The sequence below is a fragment of the Trypanosoma brucei genome (assembly GCF_000002445.2).
Source record: "Trypanosoma brucei brucei TREU927 chromosome 11 chr11_scaffold01 genomic scaffold, whole genome shotgun sequence".
NCBI classification, from domain to species: Eukaryota; Euglenozoa; class Kinetoplastea; order Trypanosomatida; family Trypanosomatidae; genus Trypanosoma; species Trypanosoma brucei.
Genome location: NT_165288.1, coordinates 2,535,121 through 2,560,172, shown reverse-complemented (window position 1 = coordinate 2,560,172; position 25,052 = coordinate 2,535,121). Strand labels below are relative to the sequence as shown.

At 50.1% G+C, this 25,052-nt stretch overlaps 14 protein-coding genes across 14 annotated transcripts, besides 6 other annotated features; all 14 read left to right on the top strand.

Moving 5' to 3' along the window:
* Positions 1–211: 211 nt before the first annotated feature.
* Positions 212–1,099, top strand: Tb11.01.1360 (hypothetical protein, conserved; the record flags this gene model as incomplete). Its single annotated transcript, XM_823931.1, has 1 exon — positions 212–1,099. The coding sequence occupies one exon, from the start codon at positions 212–214 to the stop codon at positions 1,097–1,099; it is 888 nt and encodes a 295-aa protein (XP_829024.1).
* An 821-nt stretch (positions 1,100–1,920) lies between these two features.
* On the top strand, positions 1,921–3,234 carry Tb11.01.1350 (S-adenosylhomocysteine hydrolase, putative; the record flags this gene model as incomplete). Its single annotated transcript, XM_823930.1, has 1 exon — positions 1,921–3,234. The coding sequence occupies one exon, from the start codon at positions 1,921–1,923 to the stop codon at positions 3,232–3,234; it is 1,314 nt and encodes a 437-aa protein (XP_829023.1).
* Positions 3,235–3,977: 743 nt separating this feature from the next.
* On the top strand, positions 3,978–4,409 carry Tb11.01.1340 (hypothetical protein, conserved; the record flags this gene model as incomplete). Its single annotated transcript, XM_823929.1, has 1 exon — positions 3,978–4,409. The coding sequence occupies one exon, from the start codon at positions 3,978–3,980 to the stop codon at positions 4,407–4,409; it is 432 nt and encodes a 143-aa protein (XP_829022.1).
* Positions 4,410–4,673: 264 nt separating this feature from the next.
* Positions 4,674–5,570, top strand: Tb11.01.1330 (hypothetical protein, conserved; the record flags this gene model as incomplete). The annotated part of the gene is made up of 1 exon (XM_823928.1): positions 4,674–5,570. One exon carries the CDS (start codon positions 4,674–4,676, stop codon positions 5,568–5,570), a length of 897 nt encoding a protein of 298 aa, XP_829021.1.
* A 312-nt stretch (positions 5,571–5,882) lies between these two features.
* Tb11.01.1320 (oxidoreductase, putative) lies at positions 5,883–7,517 on the top strand (the record flags this gene model as incomplete). Its single annotated transcript, XM_823927.1, has 1 exon — positions 5,883–7,517. One exon carries the CDS (start codon positions 5,883–5,885, stop codon positions 7,515–7,517), a length of 1,635 nt encoding a protein of 544 aa, XP_829020.1.
* Positions 7,518–8,077: 560 nt separating this feature from the next.
* Tb11.01.1310 (replication factor C subunit 4) lies at positions 8,078–9,103 on the top strand (the record flags this gene model as incomplete). The annotated part of the gene is made up of 1 exon (XM_823926.1): positions 8,078–9,103. The coding sequence occupies one exon, from the start codon at positions 8,078–8,080 to the stop codon at positions 9,101–9,103; it is 1,026 nt and encodes a 341-aa protein (XP_829019.1).
* A 622-nt stretch (positions 9,104–9,725) lies between these two features.
* On the top strand, positions 9,726–11,384 carry Tb11.01.1300 (hypothetical protein, conserved; the record flags this gene model as incomplete). Its single annotated transcript, XM_823925.1, has 1 exon — positions 9,726–11,384. One exon carries the CDS (start codon positions 9,726–9,728, stop codon positions 11,382–11,384), a length of 1,659 nt encoding a protein of 552 aa, XP_829018.1.
* Positions 11,385–11,598: 214 nt separating this feature from the next.
* Positions 11,599–11,648: a microsatellite.
* Positions 11,649–12,309: 661 nt separating this feature from the next.
* Tb11.01.1290 (uncharacterized protein) lies at positions 12,310–13,098 on the top strand (the record flags this gene model as incomplete). Its single annotated transcript, XM_823924.1, has 1 exon — positions 12,310–13,098. One exon carries the CDS (start codon positions 12,310–12,312, stop codon positions 13,096–13,098), a length of 789 nt encoding a protein of 262 aa, XP_829017.1.
* Positions 13,099–13,320: 222 nt separating this feature from the next.
* Positions 13,321–13,372: a microsatellite.
* A 1,095-nt stretch (positions 13,373–14,467) lies between these two features.
* Tb11.01.1280 (DNA topoisomerase III, putative) lies at positions 14,468–17,224 on the top strand (the record flags this gene model as incomplete). Its single annotated transcript, XM_823923.1, has 1 exon — positions 14,468–17,224. The coding sequence occupies one exon, from the start codon at positions 14,468–14,470 to the stop codon at positions 17,222–17,224; it is 2,757 nt and encodes a 918-aa protein (XP_829016.1).
* A 111-nt stretch (positions 17,225–17,335) lies between these two features.
* Positions 17,336–17,356: a sequence feature (AT_rich).
* Positions 17,357–17,647: 291 nt separating this feature from the next.
* Tb11.01.1270 (uncharacterized protein) lies at positions 17,648–19,198 on the top strand (the record flags this gene model as incomplete). Its single annotated transcript, XM_823922.1, has 1 exon — positions 17,648–19,198. The coding sequence occupies one exon, from the start codon at positions 17,648–17,650 to the stop codon at positions 19,196–19,198; it is 1,551 nt and encodes a 516-aa protein (XP_829015.1).
* A 401-nt stretch (positions 19,199–19,599) lies between these two features.
* Positions 19,600–19,636: a microsatellite.
* Positions 19,637–19,949: 313 nt separating this feature from the next.
* Positions 19,950–19,993: a microsatellite.
* A 110-nt stretch (positions 19,994–20,103) lies between these two features.
* Tb11.01.1260 (hypothetical protein, conserved) lies at positions 20,104–20,517 on the top strand (the record flags this gene model as incomplete). Its single annotated transcript, XM_823921.1, has 1 exon — positions 20,104–20,517. The coding sequence occupies one exon, from the start codon at positions 20,104–20,106 to the stop codon at positions 20,515–20,517; it is 414 nt and encodes a 137-aa protein (XP_829014.1).
* Positions 20,518–21,192: 675 nt separating this feature from the next.
* Tb11.01.1250 (hypothetical protein, conserved) lies at positions 21,193–22,224 on the top strand (the record flags this gene model as incomplete). Its single annotated transcript, XM_823920.1, has 1 exon — positions 21,193–22,224. One exon carries the CDS (start codon positions 21,193–21,195, stop codon positions 22,222–22,224), a length of 1,032 nt encoding a protein of 343 aa, XP_829013.1.
* A 219-nt stretch (positions 22,225–22,443) lies between these two features.
* On the top strand, positions 22,444–23,370 carry Tb11.01.1240 (hypothetical protein, conserved; the record flags this gene model as incomplete). The annotated part of the gene is made up of 1 exon (XM_823919.1): positions 22,444–23,370. The coding sequence occupies one exon, from the start codon at positions 22,444–22,446 to the stop codon at positions 23,368–23,370; it is 927 nt and encodes a 308-aa protein (XP_829012.1).
* A 146-nt stretch (positions 23,371–23,516) lies between these two features.
* Positions 23,517–23,539: a microsatellite.
* A 112-nt stretch (positions 23,540–23,651) lies between these two features.
* On the top strand, positions 23,652–24,713 carry Tb11.01.1230 (ADP-ribosylation factor GTPase activating protein, putative; the record flags this gene model as incomplete). Its single annotated transcript, XM_823918.1, has 1 exon — positions 23,652–24,713. The coding sequence occupies one exon, from the start codon at positions 23,652–23,654 to the stop codon at positions 24,711–24,713; it is 1,062 nt and encodes a 353-aa protein (XP_829011.1).
* Between the last annotated feature and the right edge of the window lie 339 nt (positions 24,714–25,052).

The following is a 25,052-nucleotide window of genomic DNA, read 5'->3' as shown; positions in this document are numbered from 1 at the left end:
AAATAAATGAATGAAAAACAAAATGACTAAGACCAGTTTAACCATCCGTGGCGGTCCGTGTGCGTGTTTTGTGAGTTATATTTTTTTGAGGTTAACCTGCTGTGCATTCAGTACTGTTGGCACCTGTGCTACACCATGTGTTCCGTACCTCCTTTTTTCTGTTCTTCGTGTTGCCTGGTGAACTGTTTTGTAGTTGCTGCGGTGTTGCAGAATGTGGCGGCGTGGAGTTGCTGCTGTCCCGTTGCCTCTGTGGCAGGGAAAGCTGCTGCAACTAGTGCATCACCGAGCGCTGTCTACAGATACTACGGGGGACGAAGCGACCGCATGGAGCCGTGCGATGGAAGCGAAGTACGGCACAGGCACGTACAAACTATTCCGACCTTTGTACAAAGACCTTTCGGACGAAATGCGCCTTGAAGCTTATACAAAGCCACCAGCACCGATGCAGGGCTGGTCGGTTCATCACGATGAAGCCGTAAACCTTGCGATTTTCTCCCACAAAGGGGACTCAAGGTCGCGCACCGCACGGGTTGTGGCATACAGCCCAATTACAGTGGAAAACCCCGAATCACTGAATCCCCTGCTGTATTTCATGGACTGGTATCCAATAAATGTACTGATGGAGCGGAACGGTGTTGTTGTCCACTTTTCGATTGCTTCCACCGAGGGTGGCATGCATATGCGAAACGTGAGAGTATACAAGGCTCAGGACGAACTATCGCCTAATGATCCTGAGAAGCAAGATTTGCCGAACAGGGACTCTGAATGTGAAAGACTGATGTCAACTACCGACGACGCAGCATGGGTACGTCACAATCTCTACTATGACGGCCCTTGTCTCTGGCACCTCGAGTTGGACATGCTGAACGAATTGTATGATGTAATGCAGGACCACGGCGTTACGCTGGATTGGGTACGGTGGGTAGCGGAGTGGGTGCACTACTTGGAGCATGTGTCGTACGTGCGGTGGGCGTTAGGCGTGCTGCAGGAGCTTATACCTGTTGATGAGCGTGGGCCAGAAGATGATTTCCTCACCTTCGAAGAAAAAGAGGCGCTTGCCACCCCTCCGGAGGAGTGGTTGGAGGCGCATTACATATAGCCTCACATTTAGCGAACTCAGTCGACAACTGCCGTAAGTTCAGTTGCATCCCGCCACCTCCTTGCTGAACTTTTGTTCCTACTAGTTCTGTTTGTTATTGATTAAAGATATTCGTCACACCTTCGTTGTTTCGCCACAGCCGTTTCTACTACAGGTACTGCGCTCCTCCGTAAGCTTACCTACCAAATAAGAGCGGTTTGACTCGGAGCGGCGCGGCATTCAAGCTGATGCCGGTGGTTTTACGACTTTCCTCAATCATAAATACCGGGATATTGTGGCCTAACAAAGAATTATCGTTCAGGCATGCACAATATTGCCACCAGCTTGATGCCCTCTCGGCTTCCTGAATCTAGAAAAAGCGATATTTTCCCCATTTACACGGCACAATGGTGACTATGGCTGGTGATTTACCACTTTCTCGTTGTTACACAAACTACGGCTTGACTTTTACACGTGGTAGCACGATATATTTCCTTTTTTTTTTTGAAAAAAGTCCGACATAACCCACACATCACTCATATCAGTAAAACTTCGTACGTATGTTTGTTCGGATGTGCTTGGGTGGCCGTGACGTCTCTTCAGGGGAGCTATTTTGCGATAGCTGCGGAGACCCACTTGTGAGTACTTTTGTTGAATCCACCAATAGTCGTTACCCGTTGTACGCTGTTTACATTTACCTTCGTCCCTCCTCTGTTTCTTGGACACAGAATAAGCCACTTGAAGCAAACAAACAAATTGGTTTACATCAACGGAGATCATTCAAGTTCGTCGGTCTAACTCTCATACATTCTGCAGTGAGGTTAAAACACTCTTATTGAATAATGACTGATTACAAGGTACGTGATATCAGCCTCGCTGAATGGGGCCGCAGGGAGCTTGAGCTCGCAGAGAACGAAATGCCGGGTCTCATGGAACTTCGCCGTGAGTACGGCCCTTCGAAGCCTCTGAAGGGTGCCAAGATCGCTGGCTGCCTGCACATGACTATGCAGACTGCTGTGCTTATCGAGACGCTTGTGGAGCTCGGTGCTGAAGTGCGGTGGGCCTCGTGCAACATCTTCTCCACACAGGACCATGCAGCCGCCGCGATTGCGAAGCGGGGTATCCCTGTTTTTGCGTGGAAGGGCGAAACTGAAGAGGAGTACATGTGGTGTATGAAGCAGACACTGAAGGGCTTCAGCGGTGATGGTTACCCCAACATGTTGCTCGACGACGGTGGCGACCTGACAAATTACGTCCTGGATGAGTGCAAGGAGCTGGACGGAAAAATATACGGTGTCTCCGAGGAGACAACGACAGGTGTAAAAAACCTGTACAAGCGGCTGCAGCGGGGTAAGCTGACCATCCCCGCCATGAATGTGAACGACAGTGTGACGAAGAGCAAGTTCGACAATCTGTACGGTTGCCGTGAGTCTCTCGTGGACGGCATCAAGCGTGCTACCGATGTAATGATTGCTGGCAAGACCGCATGTGTCTGTGGATATGGTGACGTGGGCAAAGGTTGCGCGGCTGCGCTGCGTGGCTTTGGAGCACGTGTCGTTGTGACGGAGGTTGATCCAATTAATGCGCTGCAGGCTGCGATGGAGGGCTATCAGGTGCTATTGGTTGAGGATGTTGTCGAGGAGGCACACATTTTCGTCACGACGACCGGCAACGACGATATCATCACATCGGAGCATTTCCCCCGCATGCGTGACGATGCAATTGTGTGCAACATCGGCCACTTCGACACAGAGATCCAGGTGGCGTGGCTGAAGGCAAATGCGAAGGAGCGCGTGGAAGTGAAACCGCAGGTGGATCGCTACACCATGGCCAATGGCCGCCACATTATTCTTCTGGCTGAGGGTCGCCTGGTCAACCTGGGTTGTGCTTCTGGCCATCCCTCCTTTGTGATGTCGAACTCCTTCTGCAACCAGGTCCTTGCCCAAATTGAGTTGTGGACAAACCGAGACACCGGCAAGTACCCACGTGGCGCCAAGGCTCAGGTTTACTTCCTACCCAAGAAGCTTGACGAAAAGGTTGCTGCATTGCACCTCGGCAAGCTGGGCGCTAAGCTGACAAAGCTCACACCGAAACAGGCAGAATACATCAACTGTCCTGTCGACGGTCCCTTCAAACCTGACCACTACCGTTACTAAGATTTCCACTTCAGGGGCTGCTGGGATGCACCTACGCGTCTGTTCAAGTATTAAAAAAATGGTACGTTCGACCAATGTGCGTACGTGCGCGGAAATCAGTATGATGAGAACGTTTTCGTAACCGCACGCTGCACGCGGCCAGTAAAAACGGGGGGTGGGAAAAATTCAGGGAATTAATGGAAGCAATGGTAACTGACAGTATGGAGAGATGTGAGGTGTGCATGATAACGGCAACTAATCAGCTGAGTGAAACGAGGAGTAATACTGCGCGGCATGCGACTAGGGAGGGTGTTACCGATACGCCCTCTGTTTGTTTGCTTTTCTGGCTTTACTATTTCTTCATTCCTGTTGTTGTGATTTGTTTTTTTCCTTATTATTTCAGTGTGGCAACAGTGCGCGGCCTCTACATCGTGAAGTCACAGTCAAGCGGCGCGCGGTGCCTCCTCTAACTGCTTTATTGCCGTGAAGCGCGTAAGCGCAGCCACGCATGTCTACAAGGGAGAAATTGTGAAGTTTTAATAGGAACGATAAGAATGATGGGGTATACTTCGCTTCATTAGCAACAAAACGAGTGACAGGCATGGCCAACATGTGCTCGTTCAGTGGACGGTGCTTCCCTGCTAGCGCTTCTTCGTCTTGCTGCATCGCCGTGCCCTTCTCAGCGCTTCCGATATGGATTTTTTGACGATATTGTTTCTTTTTATTTCTTTTCTATTTTTGTCCATCATGCCACCACCTTCTGTATGCAGGTGACAACTATTTTCATCAAGTGTAGTGTGATGGGCGAGGAGGTACTGTCAGTTCTGATAGTTGTGGTGTCGGTTGTGGTCGTAGTCACAGGAACTGTGTTTGTCGCCAGTGCGGGTTTCCTTCGCATATCCTTTGGTGCATTGATTGTCTCCCTGTCCTTCTCATTGGTGTTTTCGACCCTTTCCTCCATACTTCTGGAGGCATCGGTGAAACTACCACAGGAGTCTTTCCCCGTTGCTCTCCTGAGGGCAATACTCTCCGCTGCTGGAAAGCAGACGGTTTCCGGTATTGCGCTGCTTGCCCTTCTGTTTGTTGTTGCTGCTGCAGCCGCGCGAGCCTGTGGGTTGCTGGAGGATATCCAGATTCTGTTAGACGCGCACAAGGCGTTTACTGACGAAGGTGATGCGGAAATTGTCCAGCGGTAGACTCATCCCTCTCGCATGTTACACCACCTCATTGCCTAATTGTGTTGCGGGAACCATCTGGTATTAGGTTATTACACCTGCCGTGCACTCACGTGCTGTGCCGTGTATTCCGGTGTTTCTTTTGCTGGTTTTCACTCCTCCGCAGTCCGCGGCACTGCTTCGCTGTATGTACCGTGACGCTTTGTATTTGTTGATGTTACTGTTTCCCCTTGACTCATTTCTGTGTCTTGCTCGTGGCCTCCAGGGCACACATAGGGAACAGTGATGGACGGTCTTTACTTCACCGCTAAGGCTCAGTTCCATCAGCTTGCCACGCATATATCGTTGTACCACGAAGATGCTTCGCCCACCTATCGTACGCTGGGGGAGGCGTGTTTGCAGCTTGCGGGATTGCGGCCGGACAGGTTTACTTTTTGGAATGTTCCCAACATGAGCGGTTACTTCAACAAGGCTCTGCCCCTCGACATACATGGTGGGTATGTCCTTGTTGACGAGGCGGCTGTGAAGGCAGCCGCGGGGACGTACGGTGTTCTTCGCTACGCTTACCTCGCTGCGGCTGTGCGTGCGCGTGCCGGTGGGCGTTGGCGCTACGACTTCACCACAATGAATGCAGCGCTCTGTGTGGGCGTGGCAAGTGGTTTCGCGGTACTTTCTGTAGGTCGACGGCGCTGGCCGCTGATGCGACGGCGGCCTGTGGGAGCTATTGCTGTTGGAGTAGCCACTTGTTTTGTGGCCGTTGTGGCTACCCGCCTGCTGCTGCGCGCCATGGGTGCTGGTATTACGCATGCGCGCAATAGCAACCGGAGGGCGTTGGAGAAACTCCGTTGTGTGGACTGTTACGATGATGTCGCGCGGTATACGGAGCAACGAAAGGAAGAGGTTGAGGCTCAAAGGGTGCCGCAGCCGCAGCCGGGTATGCCTCCTCTCCCTGAAGTTTCTTTGCGACAGTTCGAACGTTTATCGGCACTGCAGGTACAATTGCTGGAATCGAACTTGTGTGAGATTCGTTTGGCGAAACGCCGGGCGAACTCTCAACTATGCGATGTGCATCGTGGCCTGCGTGATGACGAGCAATACGCAGTGTCTGCAGGTCTTCCCATACAGTCCGCTGACGTAGCGCTCGCGAGGGAAAGGGCGCGTCAGTTGCCCTCAGGGGGATAAACCGTGCGTCTGATGCTTTTTTCCCCCCGTTGACTCACAAATTTGTCGTTTGAATGCGCTTTTGTGTTCATGTAATGTCCCTTGGGTGGACTCTCTTCACGTGTGTAATTGAGTGGTCTGTGTGGGTTGAGGGTTGGTGTAGTATTCTTTGTTGTAGGCTGTTTTTTAACTCAGTTCTTTAGACTCGTGGGTTTCGCCTATTTGAAGGTGTTGGTTTGTTTTTTTCTTTTTGAATCCCAGTTGTGTTCTCTGTTTGTTTTTTTTTGGCGTATAACGGAATATTTTTTTCTATTTTGTTCTATATAAAAGGTAATGACATGCAAACGGACATTTGATGTCATCGTACTTGGTGCTGGTGCCGCTGGTTGTGCTGCCGGTCGTGCTATAGCACTTCAAAATCCCGGGGCAAATGTTTGCATTGTGGAACAAGGTTCGTCGAGGGCTCCGCCAATTGTGATGCGGGTGCCTTTATTTTATCCGTTTATCTCTTCTGTGAGAAGTACTCGGGAGTTTCTCAGGTCTTACCGTGGCGTATCTGAGAGTTGTATCGGTGGCCGAAAATTACTTTATGTTAAGGGCTGTTGCCTCGGGGGGAGCAGCTGGTGCAATGACATGAGGTATCTCCGAGGCAGTAATGATGATTATGCGTCTTGGAAAGACAATGACTGGACGATGGATAGTGTGCTTCCCATCTTTAAGGCCCTTGAGCGAAATTTGAGAGATGGTAGTGACGTTTACCATGGTGATAGTGGCCCTCTGTTAGTCACTGATCCTCCTCCGGCAAGTGTTTCTTCAGAGCTTAATGTTCGCTGGTTTGAGTCATGTGAATCTCTTGGCATTCCACAGACGGATGAGTTCAACAATGGTTCACCTGATGGTTTCTCGGTTTTCCAATCACACGTTGGAAAGGGTGTTCGTGTTGATGTGTTCGATTGTTTGCTTGAAGCGGAACGACACCTTCTACCAAATGTTACGGTGATGAGCAGAACGCGGGCACATCGCATTGTTTTTGACGGAAAGCGAGCCACAGGTGTTGAGGTAGTGGAAGGTGATCAGTCAACCGTTCTCTCGGCTCCCCGCTTGGTCGTGTGTCTGGGTTCGATTGAGTCTCCAGCGCTGCTGCTTCGGAGTGGTGTAGGCCCTCAGGGAACTGTGGCGGATTTGCAGGGGGTAGGGCAGAATCTCATACAATCTTGTTGCGCAACTGTTGTTTTCCGTGTAACCGATGGTTCTAACCTGCGTAGTAAGTCATTAAGTTGGGGGAACAGTGGCTACCTTTTAAGTCAATGGAGAGAGTACAACGAGGATCGAAGCGGTATATTCGCTTCATTGTGTGAGGCGGGTGCCTTTGTACGGTCTACCCCTGAACTAGCCCATCCCGACCTTTCTTTAACTTTTTACCCGACACCCAACGTTAGGTGGTGTGGCTGGCGGCCGTTCACTGGATTTGCCGTTCGTGTTGCACATCACTATCCTGAGGCGCGTGGTGAGTTGACTCTCTCAAATGATGGGGCCAACTGCGTTTCGACAACTAACGGTGAAAACATACGGATCACCAGTCGCATGCTCTCCACACGACATGATGTGCAGTGTATGGATGAGGGTTTGCGGTGGGTAGGTTCACTCTGTGGCCCTGGTGGTGACAGGTATAATGATCGTTCCCCCTTTGCTTCACTCGATGTGAGGTTGCATCACCCGGCTGACGGGCTTGCCACGCAGAGGAGCTGCGCCGCGTTTTTGGCGCGGTACGCAGAGAGCACCGGGGACCTCTTCGGCACATGCGCTCTTGGAAGCGTTGTGGACAGTAGTTTGCGTGTGCGTGGTGTGGAGGGTATCTATGTGGCTGACGCCAGCGTTGTGCCTGCGCCGACTTGCGGTTCCAGCAGTGTGATTGGTGCGGCCATTGGTTTCAGGGTAGCATCGTTTTTACAAGACCCCGTTGGGTAGGCCTATTTCGGCGTTTCGCTCGTTCTGAAGTGGAAATGCTCTGATCTCGTCTTTAAAATATCATCCCCCCTTTTTGTTTCATGTGTGCTCCTGCGGACACCTTGCTCATTTGCATGTACTCAACTTCCTTATGCTAGCATACTTCCGTTTACTCACTTCTTTCCTGCTTAAACATGGTGAGGCCGCAGTCCGTCACCTCCAACCCATCACTCGCGGGTGGTGTGTGTGCGTGAGTGCTTATAAGTGGCATCTCTTCTAAAGTGGACATAAACAAACAAGACGACTACACCGAAAGGACTACCTAAGGGTGAGGTTGTGAGTGCAGGTAAAAATATAAAAACAGAAAGGAGGCGTGCGGCGACTAAAAGATAACTGGAGAAAAAAGTGGGCGACGGAAATTAAATATAATCGAAAGGAGGTACCGCTAGCGGTTTGAACAAATTGTACTCTAGCTGTAAAGCAGTCTAGCGACCTGGTATTTGTTGTGCTTAGGCACTTGAAACTGCGCGGTTGCGTGACATATAACAGTGTATTGTGTGCCACCAGGTAACTTCCACAAGATGACACAACAGACAGTACCTTGGGTGGAGAAATACCGCCCGATGTCGATGGAAGACATTGTTGGAAATGCTGATGCCGTTGCACGGTTGCAAGTTATCGCGCGCGAGGGGAACCTTCCAAATCTATTGCTCTGTGGGCCGCCGGGCACAGGCAAGACCACAAGTATGCTATGCCTCGCTCGAAGCCTCCTCAGTGATCCGGATGGTGGTGGCTCAAACAACAACGCACTAAAGGATGCCGTGTTGGAGCTTAATGCCAGCGATGATCGGGGCCTTGACGTGGTGCGGGAGAAAATCAAACTTTTCGCGCAGACGAAGAAAACCCTCCCGCAGAGAGTGGGTGACTCGAACAACCGGAAAATCAATCTGCACAAAATTGTAATTCTTGACGAGGCAGACAGCATGACACCCGCTGCTCAACAGGCCCTGCGCCGCACCATTGAGCTTCACTCCAGTACGACGCGGTTTGCGTTTGCGTGTAATAACAGCCATAAAATTATAGAACCAATTCAATCACGCTGTGCCGTGGTGCGCTTCAGAAAACTCTCCCACACTGATATCCTGAGGCGCCTCATGTACATCATTCAACAAGAGAATGTTGCATACACTGATGACGGGCTCGAGGCACTGCTGTATCTCGCTGACGGTGACCTTCGTTCCGCTGTGAATGCGCTGCAGGCAACGTGTTCGGGATACAGTCTGGTGAATGCGGATAATGTGTTCAAGGTTTGCGACTTACCTCATCCCCAGCTTGTTGAAGCCATATTGACTAGCTGTGTGAAACAAGACCTTGCCGCAGCGCATAAGGAGATGCAGCGGCTTTTGGGTCGTGGCTATGCTACCTCCGATGTTATCTCGACGTTCTTCCGCGCCGCTCAGAATGTTAAATTATTCCGCGACGAGAAGCAGCAACTACAAGTTCTGCGTATTATAGGAGAGGTGACGATGAGGGTAGCTGAGGGTGTAGGCACACCGTTGCAACTCGCGTCGATGGTGTGTAGAATCATTGTCGCAACGAAGTCGTAACTCCTCTCTTTGCCATATCATCGAACTTTCTTTTTTTTTCCTGGATCGCTAACTTTTCCTCCTGTTCTGCCCTCTTCCCCTATCTGACGGGTAATCGCATTCTGGGCACGCCTACGTAAGTGAAAAACTTGTGTGAGAAGGGAGCCGTGTCGCTGCACTTTGGGGGAGCTTATATACCAAATTCTGAACGGTGTTATGACTACCCCCTGCTCGTATGCATGTGAAGTGAACATGCCCTCAGTGTTTTAAGAGGGGTGGAGGTGAAGGGAGGGGGAAGGTAAAGTGATAGTTGGAGTAGATGGTGTTGTGATTGTTGTGCGGTGTGCTGGCGGGTACACAGTTTTAGAGAATGATTGCGTACTTTGCTTCTTAGCTATTTGCACGTGGCAGAATTTCTCTTTGTGTGCATCTGTCGGCGTGTTTTTTTTTGTTAAAAATCGTCTTCTTCCAGGCTATCCAATAAGTTATTATATACGCGTATCTTGAGGTATTGTAACTGCTTCCTGCATTACTGTTTCAGCTTTTTAATCTCATTTCGTTTCTATTTACTTTTTATCTGTTAATATTTGCAGAAGTCACTCATCGCTCAGCTACTGGAAGGGAGGGATAGCGTGGTAGTACAATGAAAACGTACAGTGAGCTGCTGGCGGTTTGCACCGAGTTCCGAGAGAACTTCGCTGCCCTTAGTGAGAAATATGCTGGCGTGACTCACGAGTTGCAAAGTGAGCGGGAACGGAGTGAGCGGCTTGTGAAGCAGTTGGAGGCAGCTAAGAACAATGAGGACAGGTTAAATAGCGGGATGCGGGAGCTGAAGAAGGAGCTAGAGGAGGCTCTGGCCTACAAGGACCGATACCTTGCAGCGACAGTGTCTGTGGAGCACCTCAAGGGGCGACTGGAAAATGCACGGCACGCCGTTGCCGACAACTTGCTGGAACAGGAGCAGCAGATGGACCAGCTACGGGCGCAGATAAAAGATCTTCAGCAACGTCTGAACGTGTCGGCTGACGTGACGGTTGTTCAGCAGTTGAAACGACAGGTTTCTGAGCTTGAAGAGCGGTGCGCAGTACAGAATGGACAGCTGCTGGAGGAGAGGGAACGCTTCAGTCAACAACTTTTGACCGCTCATAATGCTTTGCGTGAGCAACAAGGGCGGCAATTGGAGGTAGAGCAGCGTTGTCGGAGTATGGAGGCAGAACTGCTTCAAATGCGCTCTCTCGTGCGGCGGTCCTCAGATTTGCAGAACGATGCCGCCGTGTCGCGCGAAAAGTGTGTGTCTGATGCCAGGAAGGCTGCGCTTCAGGTGGAAACTCTAACGGCCGAACTTCGCGATGCGCAGGTCCGACTGTGTGAGGCAGAGTCGAGGCATGCGGAGGAGTTAGAGGCATTGCGCGTTGAAGACGCTGAAGAGAAGGCTCGGCTGTTAGAGCGTGTGAGTCAGCTCTCTGCGGCAGCGGACGAAGCGGCAGCACAGAGGGTTCAGGAGCAGGAGAAATATTCGGCGCTGCAACGATCTGTTCACCAACAGCTGGAAACTGTGCGCGCAGACGCGCGTGAGGAAGTTGCCGCCGTGCAAAAGTTACTGGCAGATTCTCGCTCGGAGCAGCAACAACAGGGGTGGCGTGTGGAGCAAACTCGTTCAGAACTTGAGGAGAGCAAGCGCTTGTTGCGGCAACGTGAGGCAAAACTTGAGAGCTATGCGGCGGAGTGTAAGCAGTTGCGAACCCAAATGGAGACCCTCACCCAGCGCGAGGAGTGGTTAACAGCCGAGCGAGATCACCTCTCGCAGCATCTCGCAGCCGCGCGCAAACAAGTACAGGATTTGGTTGCGTCTCATAAAGGCCAGGAAGAGAGTGGATTGGAGGTGGAACGACTACGAATTCAATTGCGTTTCCGCGAGGAGGAGCTCCAGGAGGCACGTCGCCTTGTGGAGGTGTCAGAGACGCACGTTAAGGATTTGGAAGACGCGGCCGATCGACGCGTGCGGCTCGTTCGACAGGAGCTCAAGCGAATTAAAAAGCAGGCGAAGGTGGAGAGTTCCCAGGCGGAGACTGTGCGGCGTCGACTTGTACACGCGCTTCTAGAACGTGACATGGAACTGCGGCCGTGCTATTCCTTAGAGACCATGGAACGGAAACCCCCTCAACGGGAGCAGCGAGTGCCATCAACTTACGCACACGCCTTTCCTACAGCCCCATCCGGTTTGGACGTTATGACGCTGCTGCGAGGGCAGACGGAACAGGCAGAGGCGCTTCACCAGCGGCTCGTTGAGTTGTCAAAGTGACAACTCTATGGGTTGGGAGCGTTAAACCATAGATTCAATGAAAGCATAAAACAAACATAGATGCATAACAAGGAGAGGGCAAAAGAGCCCAAATATATTTACTGGAATAGCTGCGCGCTCAGGAGGCAAAGGAGAGAATAAGATGGTGCCTGTGTGTGACACTTTTTTGTTTGTTCAGAAACAACGACAACCGCGACTTATGTTTGACATGCAAATATATATATACACATATATATACATATATATATATATATATATGTATATTTGTGCCATTTTTTAAATACATGCGCGTGTTGTTTTTATAGAGGCGGTGTTGCAGTGACCTCCTCTCTTAGATTACATGCGGTGGACTTTGTTCCCCACTCTTTTTTTTTCCAGTTCTCACTTTTGGTTAGTTATTGTTTTGTTTTTCATGTTTCTTTTGTGTTTGGGTACCGTGCTTTTAATACAGTGCAAGCCGCTTTTTCTTATGTTTAAACATACTACCCTTTCTATCTCCTCCTTATCTTTTCACACCGGAATGCTGCTGTTAACTCACCTTTCTTGCCGCAGAAAGCGCGTTCCTTTTTTCCTTTTTTCTTTTCTGCGAGAGCATCACGGACTTGTAGAAGAAAGTTATTTAAGGGGAAACACAATCAATAACACGCCAAGCAACAACTGGTGATTAACTCCACACCGTCTGCGGAAGGTTCTAGTGAAACAAAGAAAAGTATAGAGCGGGAAGGCAAAGGGAGAGCGAAAAACAGCCTTAGCAGCCACTTCAAGGAGGCCAGTAGAGCATCGACGGATAGCAAAGGTTTACCTGGGTTGTGGACGCTAATCATATTTAATTGTCGCTCATACAAATTTTCGTAAAGTGCCTAGGCGGTCGTTACGAGGCTAAGGAGAGGATACCTGAAGGTAATATAACACGAGGCAACAAACAATGACGGACTGCATCAAGTGGTACAACGCCGTGCTCCTCGATGAGGTTGTTCCAAAGAAGAACCTGTCAGAGTTCAAACTTCCCGATGCCACCAAGGATCTCGTGTTCATGGCTAAGCTAACGGAAGAGGCGGAGCGGTACGACGAGATGGTACAATGCATGCGCAAGTTGGTGAAGATGAACAGCGAACTTGACACAGAGGAGCGTAACCTGCTCTCGATGGCGTACAAGAACGTTATCGGTTCCCGTCGCAATGCGTGGCGCATCATTACTTCTATTGAGAACCGCGAAAGCACCAAGGAGAAGAGTGACAATATGGAGTTGATCGTCTCACTTCGCCGCGAATTTGAGGCGGAACTAGCGGCGGTTTGCGACGACTTACTGTCACTGCTTGACACGTACCTAATCCCTGCTTCCCAGGGAGGTGAAGCGAAGGTATTCTACCTTAAAATGAAGGGCGACTACCACCGCTACTACGCCGAGATCGCACCGGAAGGTGATCAGCGGCAGCTTGCACTCGACGCCTACGCCAAGGCCACGGAGGTGGCGAACAGTTCACTGGCACCCACACATCCAATTCGCCTCGGCCTTGCACTAAACTTCTCTGTCTTTTACTATGAAATCATGAAGGAACATGAGAAGGGGTTCCACCTCGCACGGCAGGCATACGATGAGGCCGTGACAGAGCTGGAAACGCTTGATGACGAGGCCTACCGTGAGTCAAACCTCATTGTTCGTCTCCTCCGAGACAACCTCAACCTCTGGACTGACGAGCAACCCGTGAACTGAGAAGGGTGGAGACCAGCCGGCGGAAAGCGAGGGATGTACGGAGGCAGCGAGAGCAGGCCATTCGCCTCGTTTCCACTAGCAAGTGTGAAATACAATACACAAGTCCTTTCTTGCGGTAACATGCCGCCAAAGAGGCTTGTATGAAGTGTGTAATAAGTTGCCGATGGAGAAAAATATAATGGGAAGATAGGGAGGGGATAAATTGTGAGTGAAAGGAAATGTTATATATATATATATATATATTTATATGATATATATCTATAGGTACACATATGAAAATCTGGGCGAAAATAGCAGAAAAGACGTGTGCCTTCTGGGGCATGATGATTGTCGTGATTCGACTGTAAAGAGATTATTTACGCATTGCAATATTCCCTTTCTCAGCTACTCTGTTTTTGGTGTGCCAACGGGGGAAAAAACAGCTTGAAGGAAGGAGAACGAGTGGATAGAGAAGCTATAACAAGGGAATGAACTGTGAATAAAATGTGAAAGGAAAGGAGCAAAGGTAATTAAATCAATATGCAAACGAAAAACTTCAGACTTCAATCGAAGCGACGGTAGCGGTGTACCCCCCTCTCTTCAAGTGTTGTTGAAGGCCAGAACAGCTGAAACGAAAGCCATACCAGTTATTGTCCAGTTAATCAGGAACGGAAACAATAATAGCAAGAGAGCCCGTCAGTGAAGGTGCCCCCGGTGTTTCACATGCTTGCGTGTGTGCGTGTTCACATGTTCGTGCCATTGTAAAGTTGGAGGGATTGTATAGGTATGGTAGAAAGGAGTGGGATTGTCTTCCCTTCGTCCCCTTGGCGCGAAATCATGTGTATACATACATGCACACGTGCGTACGCCGATTATGTTTGCGTGGAGCTATAGGTCGCCGAGTTGTTGTCGAGGCAAAGACCTTTTCACACGCAATACAGAGATGCGTTGATCACTATTACTTTTGCTCCCCTGTAGTCTTTATCTCTTTGTTGGTAGCCCCTATTGTTTCCTCCGTCATGTGACGTTGGTTCCAATCTTGCTGTTAACCAGCATGTTGAAGGCTGCAACAGAAGTAACTGTATACCGCGGCGCACGAGTTCCCGCCCCGGTCCACGTGCGTTGTGTTTCTTTTGTTGGCCCTTGGATCCTTCCCCATTATTTGAGTGTTTTTTCACCATTGTCCCCTTTCCATTTTACTTTATTTTTGTTATGCATATGTACCACATGTGTTTGTAGGGATCCCTAATCGCCAACACCGGCGTAGCAGACGTCGCGGCTGCACAAGGCGTCCTGTGTAACGCGGGGTGGGGCCCCTAGTGGAAAGGATAACAAAGGAAGGGGACGAAAAGGAAAACCGATCATAGCGCCTGCAGTGGTCACGTGAGGGATGACAATATGGCTGAATGTTGCGGAGAAGCCCAGCGTGGCGAGGGAAATAGCAACCATTCTTTCGGGTGGTAACCAAAGAACTATTCGCAGTCATTCCATCTATAATCCAGTTTTCGAGTTTAATTTTGAGGGGAAGACAATGATATGTACCTCCGTATCGGGGCACCTGATGGAGTCCGACTTTCCACCACAAGCAGCGGGCTGGGCAAGTTTCCCTATCATTGACTTATTCACTTTGGGCACGGTGAAGCGCGTGAGGTCGGATCTTAGTGAGATTCAGAAGAACCTGAGGGAACTTGGAAGGCGTGCCACGACACTTGCCCTGTGGATGGACTGTGATCGTGAGGGGGAAAACATCTGCTTCGAGGTGATTGATGTGGTGCAGAAGGAGCACAGTTCGATTTCTATTTGCCGTGCACATTTCTCTGCGCTTACGAAGCGTGATATACTTGGCGCGATGCGCAATCTCAAAGCCCCAAACAGGGCCCTCTCCGAGGCCGTAGAGGCCCGTCAAGAACTCGATCTTCGCCTCGGGGCGGTTTTCACGCGATTCCAAACCCTGAAGTTTTGCAGCCAGTTCAAAAACTTTCCAAAGGTCCTGAGCTTTGGTCCGTGCCAGTTTCCAACTCTTGGGTTTCTGGTTCAGCGTGGCTGGGAGCAGAAAGGGTTTGTGCCGGAGGATTACTTCACACTCACTCTCCAGCACGGTGATACTTCTTTTAACAGTGTGCGTGGCCCTATATACGACAAGATAGCGGCAGCTGTGGTGCTTCAGCAGATGTTTGATGAGGCGCGCACGAGGCCTGAAGCGGAGGTTGTGGAAGTTATGAAGCGACCCAACAGACGACGTCCGCCTTTCCCGCTTTCAACTGTCATGTTGCAGAAATTGTGTACCGCACACCTGCGCATATCGTCTGATCAGTGCATGACCTGGGCAGAGAGCCTCTATCAAGAAGGGTACATATCGTACCCGCGTACTGAAACCGACTCTTTCTCGTTCACAGACAACGAACTGCTGGATATAGTGGGATCGCAGAGGCGGAACCCGGAAGTTAGTGGGTTTGTGGAAGCGATGCTTGCCGATCCAAACAGAAAATTTCGTCGGCCGCTGAATGGTGGTCATGATGACAAGGCACATCCACCTATCTATCCCACGAAGCCGATGCCCGCTGCCAACGACGGCAGGGCTAAACTGTATAACCTGATTGTGCGCCACTTTTTGGCGTGTACTTCACCCGACGCCGTGGCTTCCACCACTTCCGTCGCCGTTGTGTACGGTGGCGAAAAATTCACAACATCTGGGACAACCATTGATGAAAAGGGTTGGATGGAGGTGTATATCTACGAACGATGGAAGAGCACGACTCTGCCAACCTACAAGCAAGGCGAGCGTTTTCGCCCGACACATGCAGACCTTGAACAGCATCGCACCTCTCCACCCCCCAATTTAACGGAGGCGGACCTTATAACGCTGATGGATAAACATGGTATAGGGACTGATGCGACAATATCACACCACATCAAGACTGTAGTGGAAAGGGAGTACGTAAAGCGTGAGGGTTCTTCGTTAGTTCCCACACATGTTGGCAATGCGCTTGCGTCGGCTTACGAGGTAAATGGACTGGTTAGCCTTCTGCAACCGCAGATGCGGGCTCAGATGGAGCTCGCAATGGCGGATATCGCCGCGGGAAAGGCGACGAGGAGGGACGTTGTTGACGCCGCCGTCCGCCTATACAGGGAAATATTTCAAAAGATGTTGAGTTTAACTGATGCGATGAACAGAGTGCTGCACCTCCATCTCGACCCCGTGTATCAGACTGCCGTGGAGGAGGTTGGAACCTCCAGAGCTCACATTTCGGCTAGTGGGCTGGTGGAGTGCGGGACTTGCGGTAACCCTATGAACTTGATGGAACATGTCCAGAAGGAGCGCAACCCCTGGTTCGTGCGTTGCGATACATGTCAAAAGGAGTATCGTGTCCCGAATGGGCGGCATAACCGCATAGAACGCAGTGGTCACCGTTGTGTGATATGCAAATTTGGCGTGCTAGAGATAACGAACATCGACAAGGGCACATCTCACACGGTGTGCCCCTACTGTTTCACATCGCCTCCACCAGGTGCCGAGATGGAATCGTTGGCAGAGTTTCGTTGTTTTCACTGTGGTGCTGACTGCCCGCTAGCGAAGGGACATGAAACGGTGACAATCACAAACTGTATGTCTTGCAAAAAGAACGGGCTTCGTATTCGCTCCAATAACTCGGGTTTCTTTTTAGCTTGCCGTGGCTTTCCCGTGTGCAACTTTACCATTAAGCTTCCTCCGGCGGAACGAGTGAGTCTCGCTTACGACGCGCGTTGTCCATCGTGTAGCGCCATCATGCTCAAGTTTGACTTCGGTGGATCTCCGGCTGTTCCCGGAGTGCAGGAAGGAGAGAAGGTGTGTGTCTTTTGTGATGCTCGGATGAAAGAGCACATACGGACGAAAGGAAACAATGTGCTCAGGGGGTCTCGTTCCGCACCACAGGAGCGGCAACTTGCACAACAGCAACAACCTCGACCAGCGTACACACTCCCTTCAATAGATGTTAATAGTGGGTTGTTTCAAATACCACCCGGCCTCGCTGATGGTGCCGCTACGCCGTTGTGTCATTGTGGATTGCCTGCCGTGCATCTTGTATCTGGTCAAGCGGCTTCCAGGGGCAGGCGCTTCGTAAAATGTGATGGTTCAAAGTGCCAATTTTTTCAGTGGTTGGACTGACCCCCATCAAAACAAATGCTAAGAGTTCTTTTCCCGCGTGCTGTCTCTTTTATCATAATATTATTCTAGCTCTTGTACCTTTTTTTTTTTTCGATAACTAACGACCGTTGGTATATATATATATATATATTTGCGCCTACTGATTTTCTGCACTTCTACGTGCTTGTGCAAATATCTGTCCGTTTCGTCCACATGTCTGTCATAGTAGTAAAGTTTAGGCGCCCAACGAAGTCGTTCAAGTTTCATCTATTACAGTTTGTTTGTACATTCTCCTATTCCTACTTTCTTTCAGTTTGTTTCTCCGTGAAATCGGAACCTGGTGCCGCTTCTAATACTGACATTATTGCTATTATCACTTCAAAGTTTTTTGTTTTCATACGCAGGATTGTGGTAGTTGAGCGGGAAACATTTTGTTAATTGAAGATGTCTGAAGCCATTGAGGGCGGACCCACATCGGCATGCGGCGGACGCACTGGAAGGGAACAGATTCATCAGGCCAACTCCTTGGTCAGGTGCTCGATCTGTGGTAATGTGGGGCATGACAAAGTGGCTTGCCTAAGCGCAAGGAAGCGTCCACGCACCGAAGAAGAGGAGGAAGCACTCCCATCAGTTTGCAGGAGCTGCGGCTCGTCCAGGCACGCTGAAGCTAGTTGCCCACTGCGGATGAAGTCTATGGAGTGTTTTCAATGTCATCAAAAGGGCCATCTGTTGCCGATGTGCCCGCAGACGCGGTGCTACAACTGTGGTAATTACGGACACAGCTCGCAACGTTGCCTTAGCAGGCCTCTGTGCTATCATTGCTCCTCAACGGGTCACAGGTCAACCGATTGCCCGCTAAGAGAGAAGGGTCGGGTCTGCTATCGGTGTAAAAAACCCGGCCATGACATGGCGGGGTGTTCTTTATCTGCTTTGTGCTTCACGTGTAACGGAGAGGGGCACATGTCGGCACAATGCCCCCAAATATCTTGCAACCGCTGTAACGCCAAGGGGCATGTCGCGGCCCAGTGCCCGCAAGCGTCTGGTAATCGTAGCAACGTAAAAGGGAATGTTGTGGTCGCTTGCTCAAAGTTTCCCAGCGTTGCCAGCGGTGGTAGCATACCTACGGTGGATTGGAAACGAAATTTTCCGACTAGTGCAGCGAGTGGTGATGAAAACGTAGTCAACGACTGGTCACCTGATCGAGAGGAGGACGGCGTAGACGCAACGCCTCATGCTGCCACGGTGGTGTCTGGAAGAAGAGAAATAATACCTCCATTTGTGGCAAGTGGAGCGAAACGTGATGGAAAAGTGGCTGTCATAGTCGACGGTGGCTACTTTGAGCGGCTTCTAAAGGGACATGAATTCCGTGATGAAGAGCAATACAAGCGCTGTGTGGAGGCGTTGCGATATGTCCTTGATTTTATTGGGGAGATTTTTCAAAAGACTAGCGTGGCATTCTGGTTTGATACCGACCCCTCCGCGTTTGCGGATTATGTGGAAAATTCCATGTCATTAATTCATAGGGAGAAGGCGTTCCGCGGAAACAGTCTTCGCAAGAGAGTATTGCTGGATGAAATGAATGGTGGTAGGAAACTGAGCAATGTGGTGGCCCGCCTTGTTGGTCGAATGAAACGTCAAAAGGGTTACACTGGCGACGGTCCGGGTTATGTGTGGGTCCAAACCGGTGTTGATGTTGCCATAGCGACATGTGTCATTGAAACATTCCTGCGTCGCCAATTTGATCAGGTGGTTTTGTTATGTGGCGATTCGGACGTTTATCCCGCAGTGTCCTTCTGCCAGGAGCAGCGGCGCACGCTCCAAACGGCAGATGGCCCCAATCCGGTCCGTGTGTGTGGCACTTCTTCCTCCATCTCGCAACTTTACGGGCAAGACCAAGATCTTTGTGACTTCCTCCCGCAGATTTTACTTGACGCGCCGAGCCACACGGAGGGCAACAGGACAGTGGACTTTCCCACCCATAGTGTCTTTCAGTAGTGATTGTTGTCTGGAGGGACTAGTTTTGAAAATAGCATTGTAGTGTATATATATTTGCCTTTTTGCGTTTTGTCTGCTTGTATGCGTTTGCACGGTCTATGAATGAGTGAGTGAGTGTGTGTGTGTGGTTGTGTGAGGGTTGCTGTGAAAAAGTGTGTGGAACCATTTCTGTGCAAGTTAAGCAAATTGGAAAACAAAACATGTTCTGCAAGTGAATGCTGGCAACTGAGAAAATTTAATACGACCATAAGCGAACCTAATTTCTGAACTCGGGGAGAAGGAGTGGGGTGGAAAAAAAAAAAGGAACAATCTCGTACCTCTTGTCAGAGTGCATGCACTGATTTACGGGCGACCCCTCCGAAAAGAAGAGAGCGCTAGTTAGATGGTAGGAAAGAGAGGGGTATACATATATATAGATATACATACATATGTACATATGGGTGCACGTGCTGATGTGCTTGCGGCTGACCCAAGGTGAAAGCATCACTTGGAGTCTAACCGACGCCCCTTTCTTCGAGAAAGATAACCAAGTAAAGTTTGTAAAGTGGTTTTATAAGATGAGAAGAAAAACGGAAAACGTTAGAAATCGTCAAGGACCCCTATGATTCGTTCCCCTCATTGCACATCAGTTGTTGCATGGGCTACTTCCTGTCTTTGCTCTGCGATTACTCGACGCCGCAGCTCTCTTTGTTATTCCCGCCTTGCGTCCCACCGCCTTTTCATTGCTCCCTCTTTTCTCACCTTACGACGTCACACACACACACACACACACACACACACACACACACAAACACATGCGCGCGAATGTGTTTCTTTATATATGTGTAAATTGACTCCTTGCTTGGTGACCTTTTGCATCTCACAAGGCGGTTAAAAACATCGAGGAGCAAGAATTTAGTTGGCAGATGGTCTCCGCAAATAAATCCACAATGCCACTTAGTCAAGGATGTGCAGCCGCGGCTGGTATCCCTCTCGAATATTTTGAGACCCGGGACCACATCAATCACCTTATTTCCCTTGGTATGCCGCGGGTAACGCCACACACCGTTCCCCCAAAGGAGCGTGTTGCGACGCTGCCGGTGCCACCTCAACAGGACCATACGGAGCTTATGTTGACTATTTCAAGTGGCGGATCTCCACAGAAGAGTTACTTTTCCACTACGGAGAGTCATCTTTTAACATGTGGAACACTGACTCCCAAGACAGCCCGCAAAAGACCAGAGATAGACAGCTTCGATATGGAGGGCGCCTTCGCGGCACTCGTTAAACGCCTGGAGAGTCGTGTGGATGAAGAGGACAACAAAGACATGGCATCGTAGTTTCTTTGGGGTTGGCGCTCGCGGGGAATGGGGGAAGGTGTTGGCCGTCCCAAACTCCCTTTGAACAGAGACACATGATAACTTTTAATCCCATCAGGAGGACTTTTGGCTGCGGTATTGCCACGTGGGATTGTGCTATCTATTTTGTATCTTTTTTCTTTTTACGGAAGTGCCCCTCGCGCAGTCGGGTTGCGAGCTTTTTAGAATCCGTTTCTTGTATGTATCTCTCCGTCGTGAAAGGGGGAATGCATGACAGTGAGGAGTGTGAGGTTTTTCTTCGTGGGGATGTGAACTCCCGTCATCGGCTCGAGGTGACTGCGGTAATGGCGCAGGGAAGGTGTTGTTCAGCAGTTTGCCCGTGTGTGCTGCAACTCTAACCGGCATATTCTGGATGATGATCCTATTGCCTCTCATGTGTATGTATGTGTGTGGTGTGGTGTGGTGGCCGCTTGTTCAGATTGGTGGACAAAGGCACACGGCTGTGTATATGAAAAAAAAAAACTCCTGTGAAAAGCGATAATAATTGTGATGTGTTTCTAAACTTATTGTTTTCTGTAGGTTCGGTGGATGCTTATTGCCTTAATTGTGCTTGAAGTTTCTGTCCCATGGGAGACTGGGTTGTTTTGATTCCGTTCTTGACGTCAAGTAAGGCAATCAGCAGGACAAGCGACCCGAATGAGCGATGATGAATGCCCGGAGCTTGTGAGTGCAAAGGTTCCCGTAACGATTTTGACAGGGTTTCTTGGCAGCGGAAAGACGACGCTACTACATTATGTGTTGTCCGCCGAGCACAACCTTCGCATTGCTGTTATCGTTAATGAGTTTGAATTCGGCAAAACAATTGAGAAGGGATTGACGTTAAAGAGCTCGCAGAAACCGGACGACGAATGGTTGGAGCTAGACAACGGTTGCATGTGCTGCACTGCGCAGACTCAAACTGTTCAAGCGCTGGAAAAGCTGATGCAACGGAAGGGGACATTCGATTTGGTTCTTGTGGAGACGTCCGGCTTGGCGGATCCCGCTCCTGTTGCTTCAATGTTCTGGCAGGACGAGGCCCTGTGTGGTTCCTTGTACCTCTCTGGCATCGTAACCCTCGTCGATGCGAAGAACATCTGCAAATATCTGAGGGACCCTGACGTGGCTGGAGAGGCCACAAGGCAGATCCTGATGGCGGACCGCATTGTGCTAAACAAATGCGATTTAGCAACTGAGGAGGAGAAGAACGAGGCAGTGGTGTCGGTGAGGCAAATAAATCCTATCGTGCAGGTGCTACCAGCAACTTTTTCTGTGTTGAACAACCTTCGGGAGGTTATTATGCTCAACACCACGCGCCAGGCTATGGAGTTAGATCATCTTCACTCGAGTGGGCCCTCAAGTATCACTGCAATGTCGTTGGAGTTCTTCGAACAGCCCAATTTTCTCGCCGTGAGCGATCGCAGTGATGTTGACATGATTTGCAGGGATATGCTTTACATGGAGCACGATCCGCCCTTTGAAGTTGTTCGATGCAAGGCAGCGCTCTGGATGAGGAAAGGTGACCATTACTCCTTGTTGCAGCTTCAGACGATTGGTGACCTCTTTGACGTAACTCCTATGGAAGGTCAGAGTGTTCCCTTAGGTTGCTCACGAGTGCTTGTTCTTGGGAAGCAGCTGAACGAAAATGTGCTGAGGGGTATTTTCTTGAAATACCTCCGGGGTTGTGCGTAGCGGCTGTGGTAGTTTTTCTTCAGGGTGATGCGCTCCCCGACCGCGTGCGCAGTCTTGAATTGTGTGAAACTTTGCAACGGTTCTTAAAACTGTTTTTGGGCCGTGTGAACGTAGGACCAGCTGTATTCTTAATTCTTTTTTGAAATTTCTCTTCCTTGTTCGTACCTCCGGTGAACTGCTGCTGCCCTCGCCACGACAAATACTACTTGAATAGGAGTTATGGAAGAAAGGTTTCTTAGAACGCGTGCGGAGCGCGAGGAGGTACGTCAGCAAAGGGCTGCGGAACCCTCCAGTAGCTCCGCTGAGAGACTCCACTTTGAGGAGCAGGCGAAGCTTTTTGAGCAGGAAATCACTCAATATGTTAGTAGTGGGAATACCGGTGTCGCACAAGAGAGGCTGAACGTGTTTAAAGCCGTTGTCCAGGAGGTTTCAAGCAGTAGCATCCTGACGGCATACGACATGGCGAAGTCCAACACGACACTGTCACGCCTTCAGGCGCTTATTGATAGCAGCGCTAAGAGCACCCAGGGGCCCCGATCCTTCAAGTTTTCCTCTGCGTCAAAACCTCGCCCCACGCCTGCAGCGGCAGGGGCGGCCACAACGGAGCAACCGACCATTCAGTGCAATGAAGAACCGGAACTTCCTGCAGGTGTTCTGGGTAACGCACGTGACAGAACGCTATGCATTACTCCATCAAAGGCCGTGTTTTTGAGAGGATGTGAAAACTGTTTGATCCTTATTCCCCCCGTTGCGGGCTCTGTTTTTATCTCTGACTGCAGTCAATGCAAGGTTTATGTTGCTTGCCACCAGCTCAGGTTGAAAAACTGCACAGGCTCAGACATGTACGTTTCTTGCGCCTCAACACCCATCATCGAGTGCTGCACTGGGATGCGTTTCGGCCCCTACGGCTGCTGGACGGGCATCCTTCATTCGTCTATAGGAGAACATAGATACAATAGCCATGAGGAGTGGTTGAAGTGCTTGGGTGAAATTGAGGACCTTCAGCGCGCTGGGGAAATGTACAAAACAGTAGATGACTTTCAGTGGCTCAAGAAAACACCCAGCCCGAATTGGTGTGTGCTGGCAGCTGAGCAATGGGAAGTCGTCGCACAACCATTTGTTCAGGAGGATGCTGCTGCGGTATGAAGATACTTACTTGGCGGTTGAATGATGTAACGAGTGATGGCGGGTAATATGAAGGGAGAATGAGCGTGAGGTTTCGCTCTGAACTATTTTACACAAAATCCGCAGTGCATACTTCTTGCTGCTCGTTAGCTTCCAGCAACTGTCTGTATATATATATATATATATATATGGGTGCATGCGCAGGGGGGCTATTTATTGTTCTTCATCACTCATTTGTCCATCTTAGAAAACATTTAGCATAACTTATTCAAACTATACAACAAATCAGTAAGCAGACGAGAATGAGTCGTAATAGGGATGAGGTGCGTAAACTTTCCCAGAAAGATGGGAACCGCTTCTGCATGAACTGTAGGATGAGGGGGCCTGTGTACGTAGTCCTGGACTTTGGAACCTTTGTTTGTTCAGCGTGTGCATCATTGCACCGAAACAAGCAACATAAAGTAAAAGGTATCACCATGACGGAGTTCACAGACGAGGAGGTGGCGCGGCTGAAGGTATGTGGAAATGACAGGGCTGAAAGTGTGTGGTTACATGGTTTTAAGGGGGAGAGACCCCCGGTTGGGAATGATTTTGCGCTGCAACAATTTTTCTCTCGCGTTTATGTAGCTAAGGAGTTCGCTAGCTCCGCCGAATATGATAAGCTACAAGTCGACTTGCTTAATTTGCGGGGCGGTGGGGGGGCCACTGCGTCTTCGGCGCCCTCAACGGTGTCAGTTACCGCGAAGGGGTCAGCGACAGCCCCACAACCGTCACCAGTTGGGCCACCCGTCGACATTTTTGATGTAATCACTGCCCCACCGCCCCGACAGCAGAATACTAACGCATCGGCCACGGAGGATGACATGTTTTCGGATTTTACTACTGCCCCGCCCCCTGCACAAACTGGCGCAACCAGTGGGGCCATACAATCGGTTCCACTCACTGCCGCTGATCTGTTTGCTTCCGTTCCTCAACCTACCCCGCAGGCCAACGTACCATTTCCCGGCATGTCGGGCACTGCCGGTGGACAATTCCCTCCAGGAATGGCGTTGGGTGGAGTTGGAGGTGCTGGAATTCCCCAAGTACCGCAAGTGCATCCACAGTACATGTCCTTTCCCCCCAATTTTGCCACCCCGAACTGCGGTGGTATGCCGGATGCCCCATTTGCTTCGATTCCTGGCGCTGGACCTTTCCAATCGTACGGGCCCCGCGGGGCGATGCCGGCGCATATGGAGAGTAATGAGGGCTTCCACCCAGCGGCATCAAGTAATCAGTTCCCAAACCTCGCTCCCGCTCACACCACGTTGACCAGCAGTCAGAACGATGCTTTTGCTTCTCTAAATCCTTTTGGTAAGAAGCACTAAGTGTTGGTGTCCGGCACATTTTTCTACACCAAGTGAAACATTAATTTGTGCTTCTCAATTTTCCGTTTCTTTTGCTTTTGAGATTTCCCCTCTCCTTCCCACACCACCCCCAAACATGCACCAGAAGGCTGTACACCTCGGTGTTTAACTTTTTCTGGCCTGTTAACAACTACCACGTCTCATTCCCCCTTTGGATTTCGCCGTTCATGGTTTCCATAACCGGTGTGGCGACTGCGTCAACTTAACGTGCCACTTTATTGTTTGCTCGTTTTCACTGTTTTTGCTTTGTCCGTTTCCACTCCAGATGAATAGACACAATCACGGTGAAACAAAGGAAAA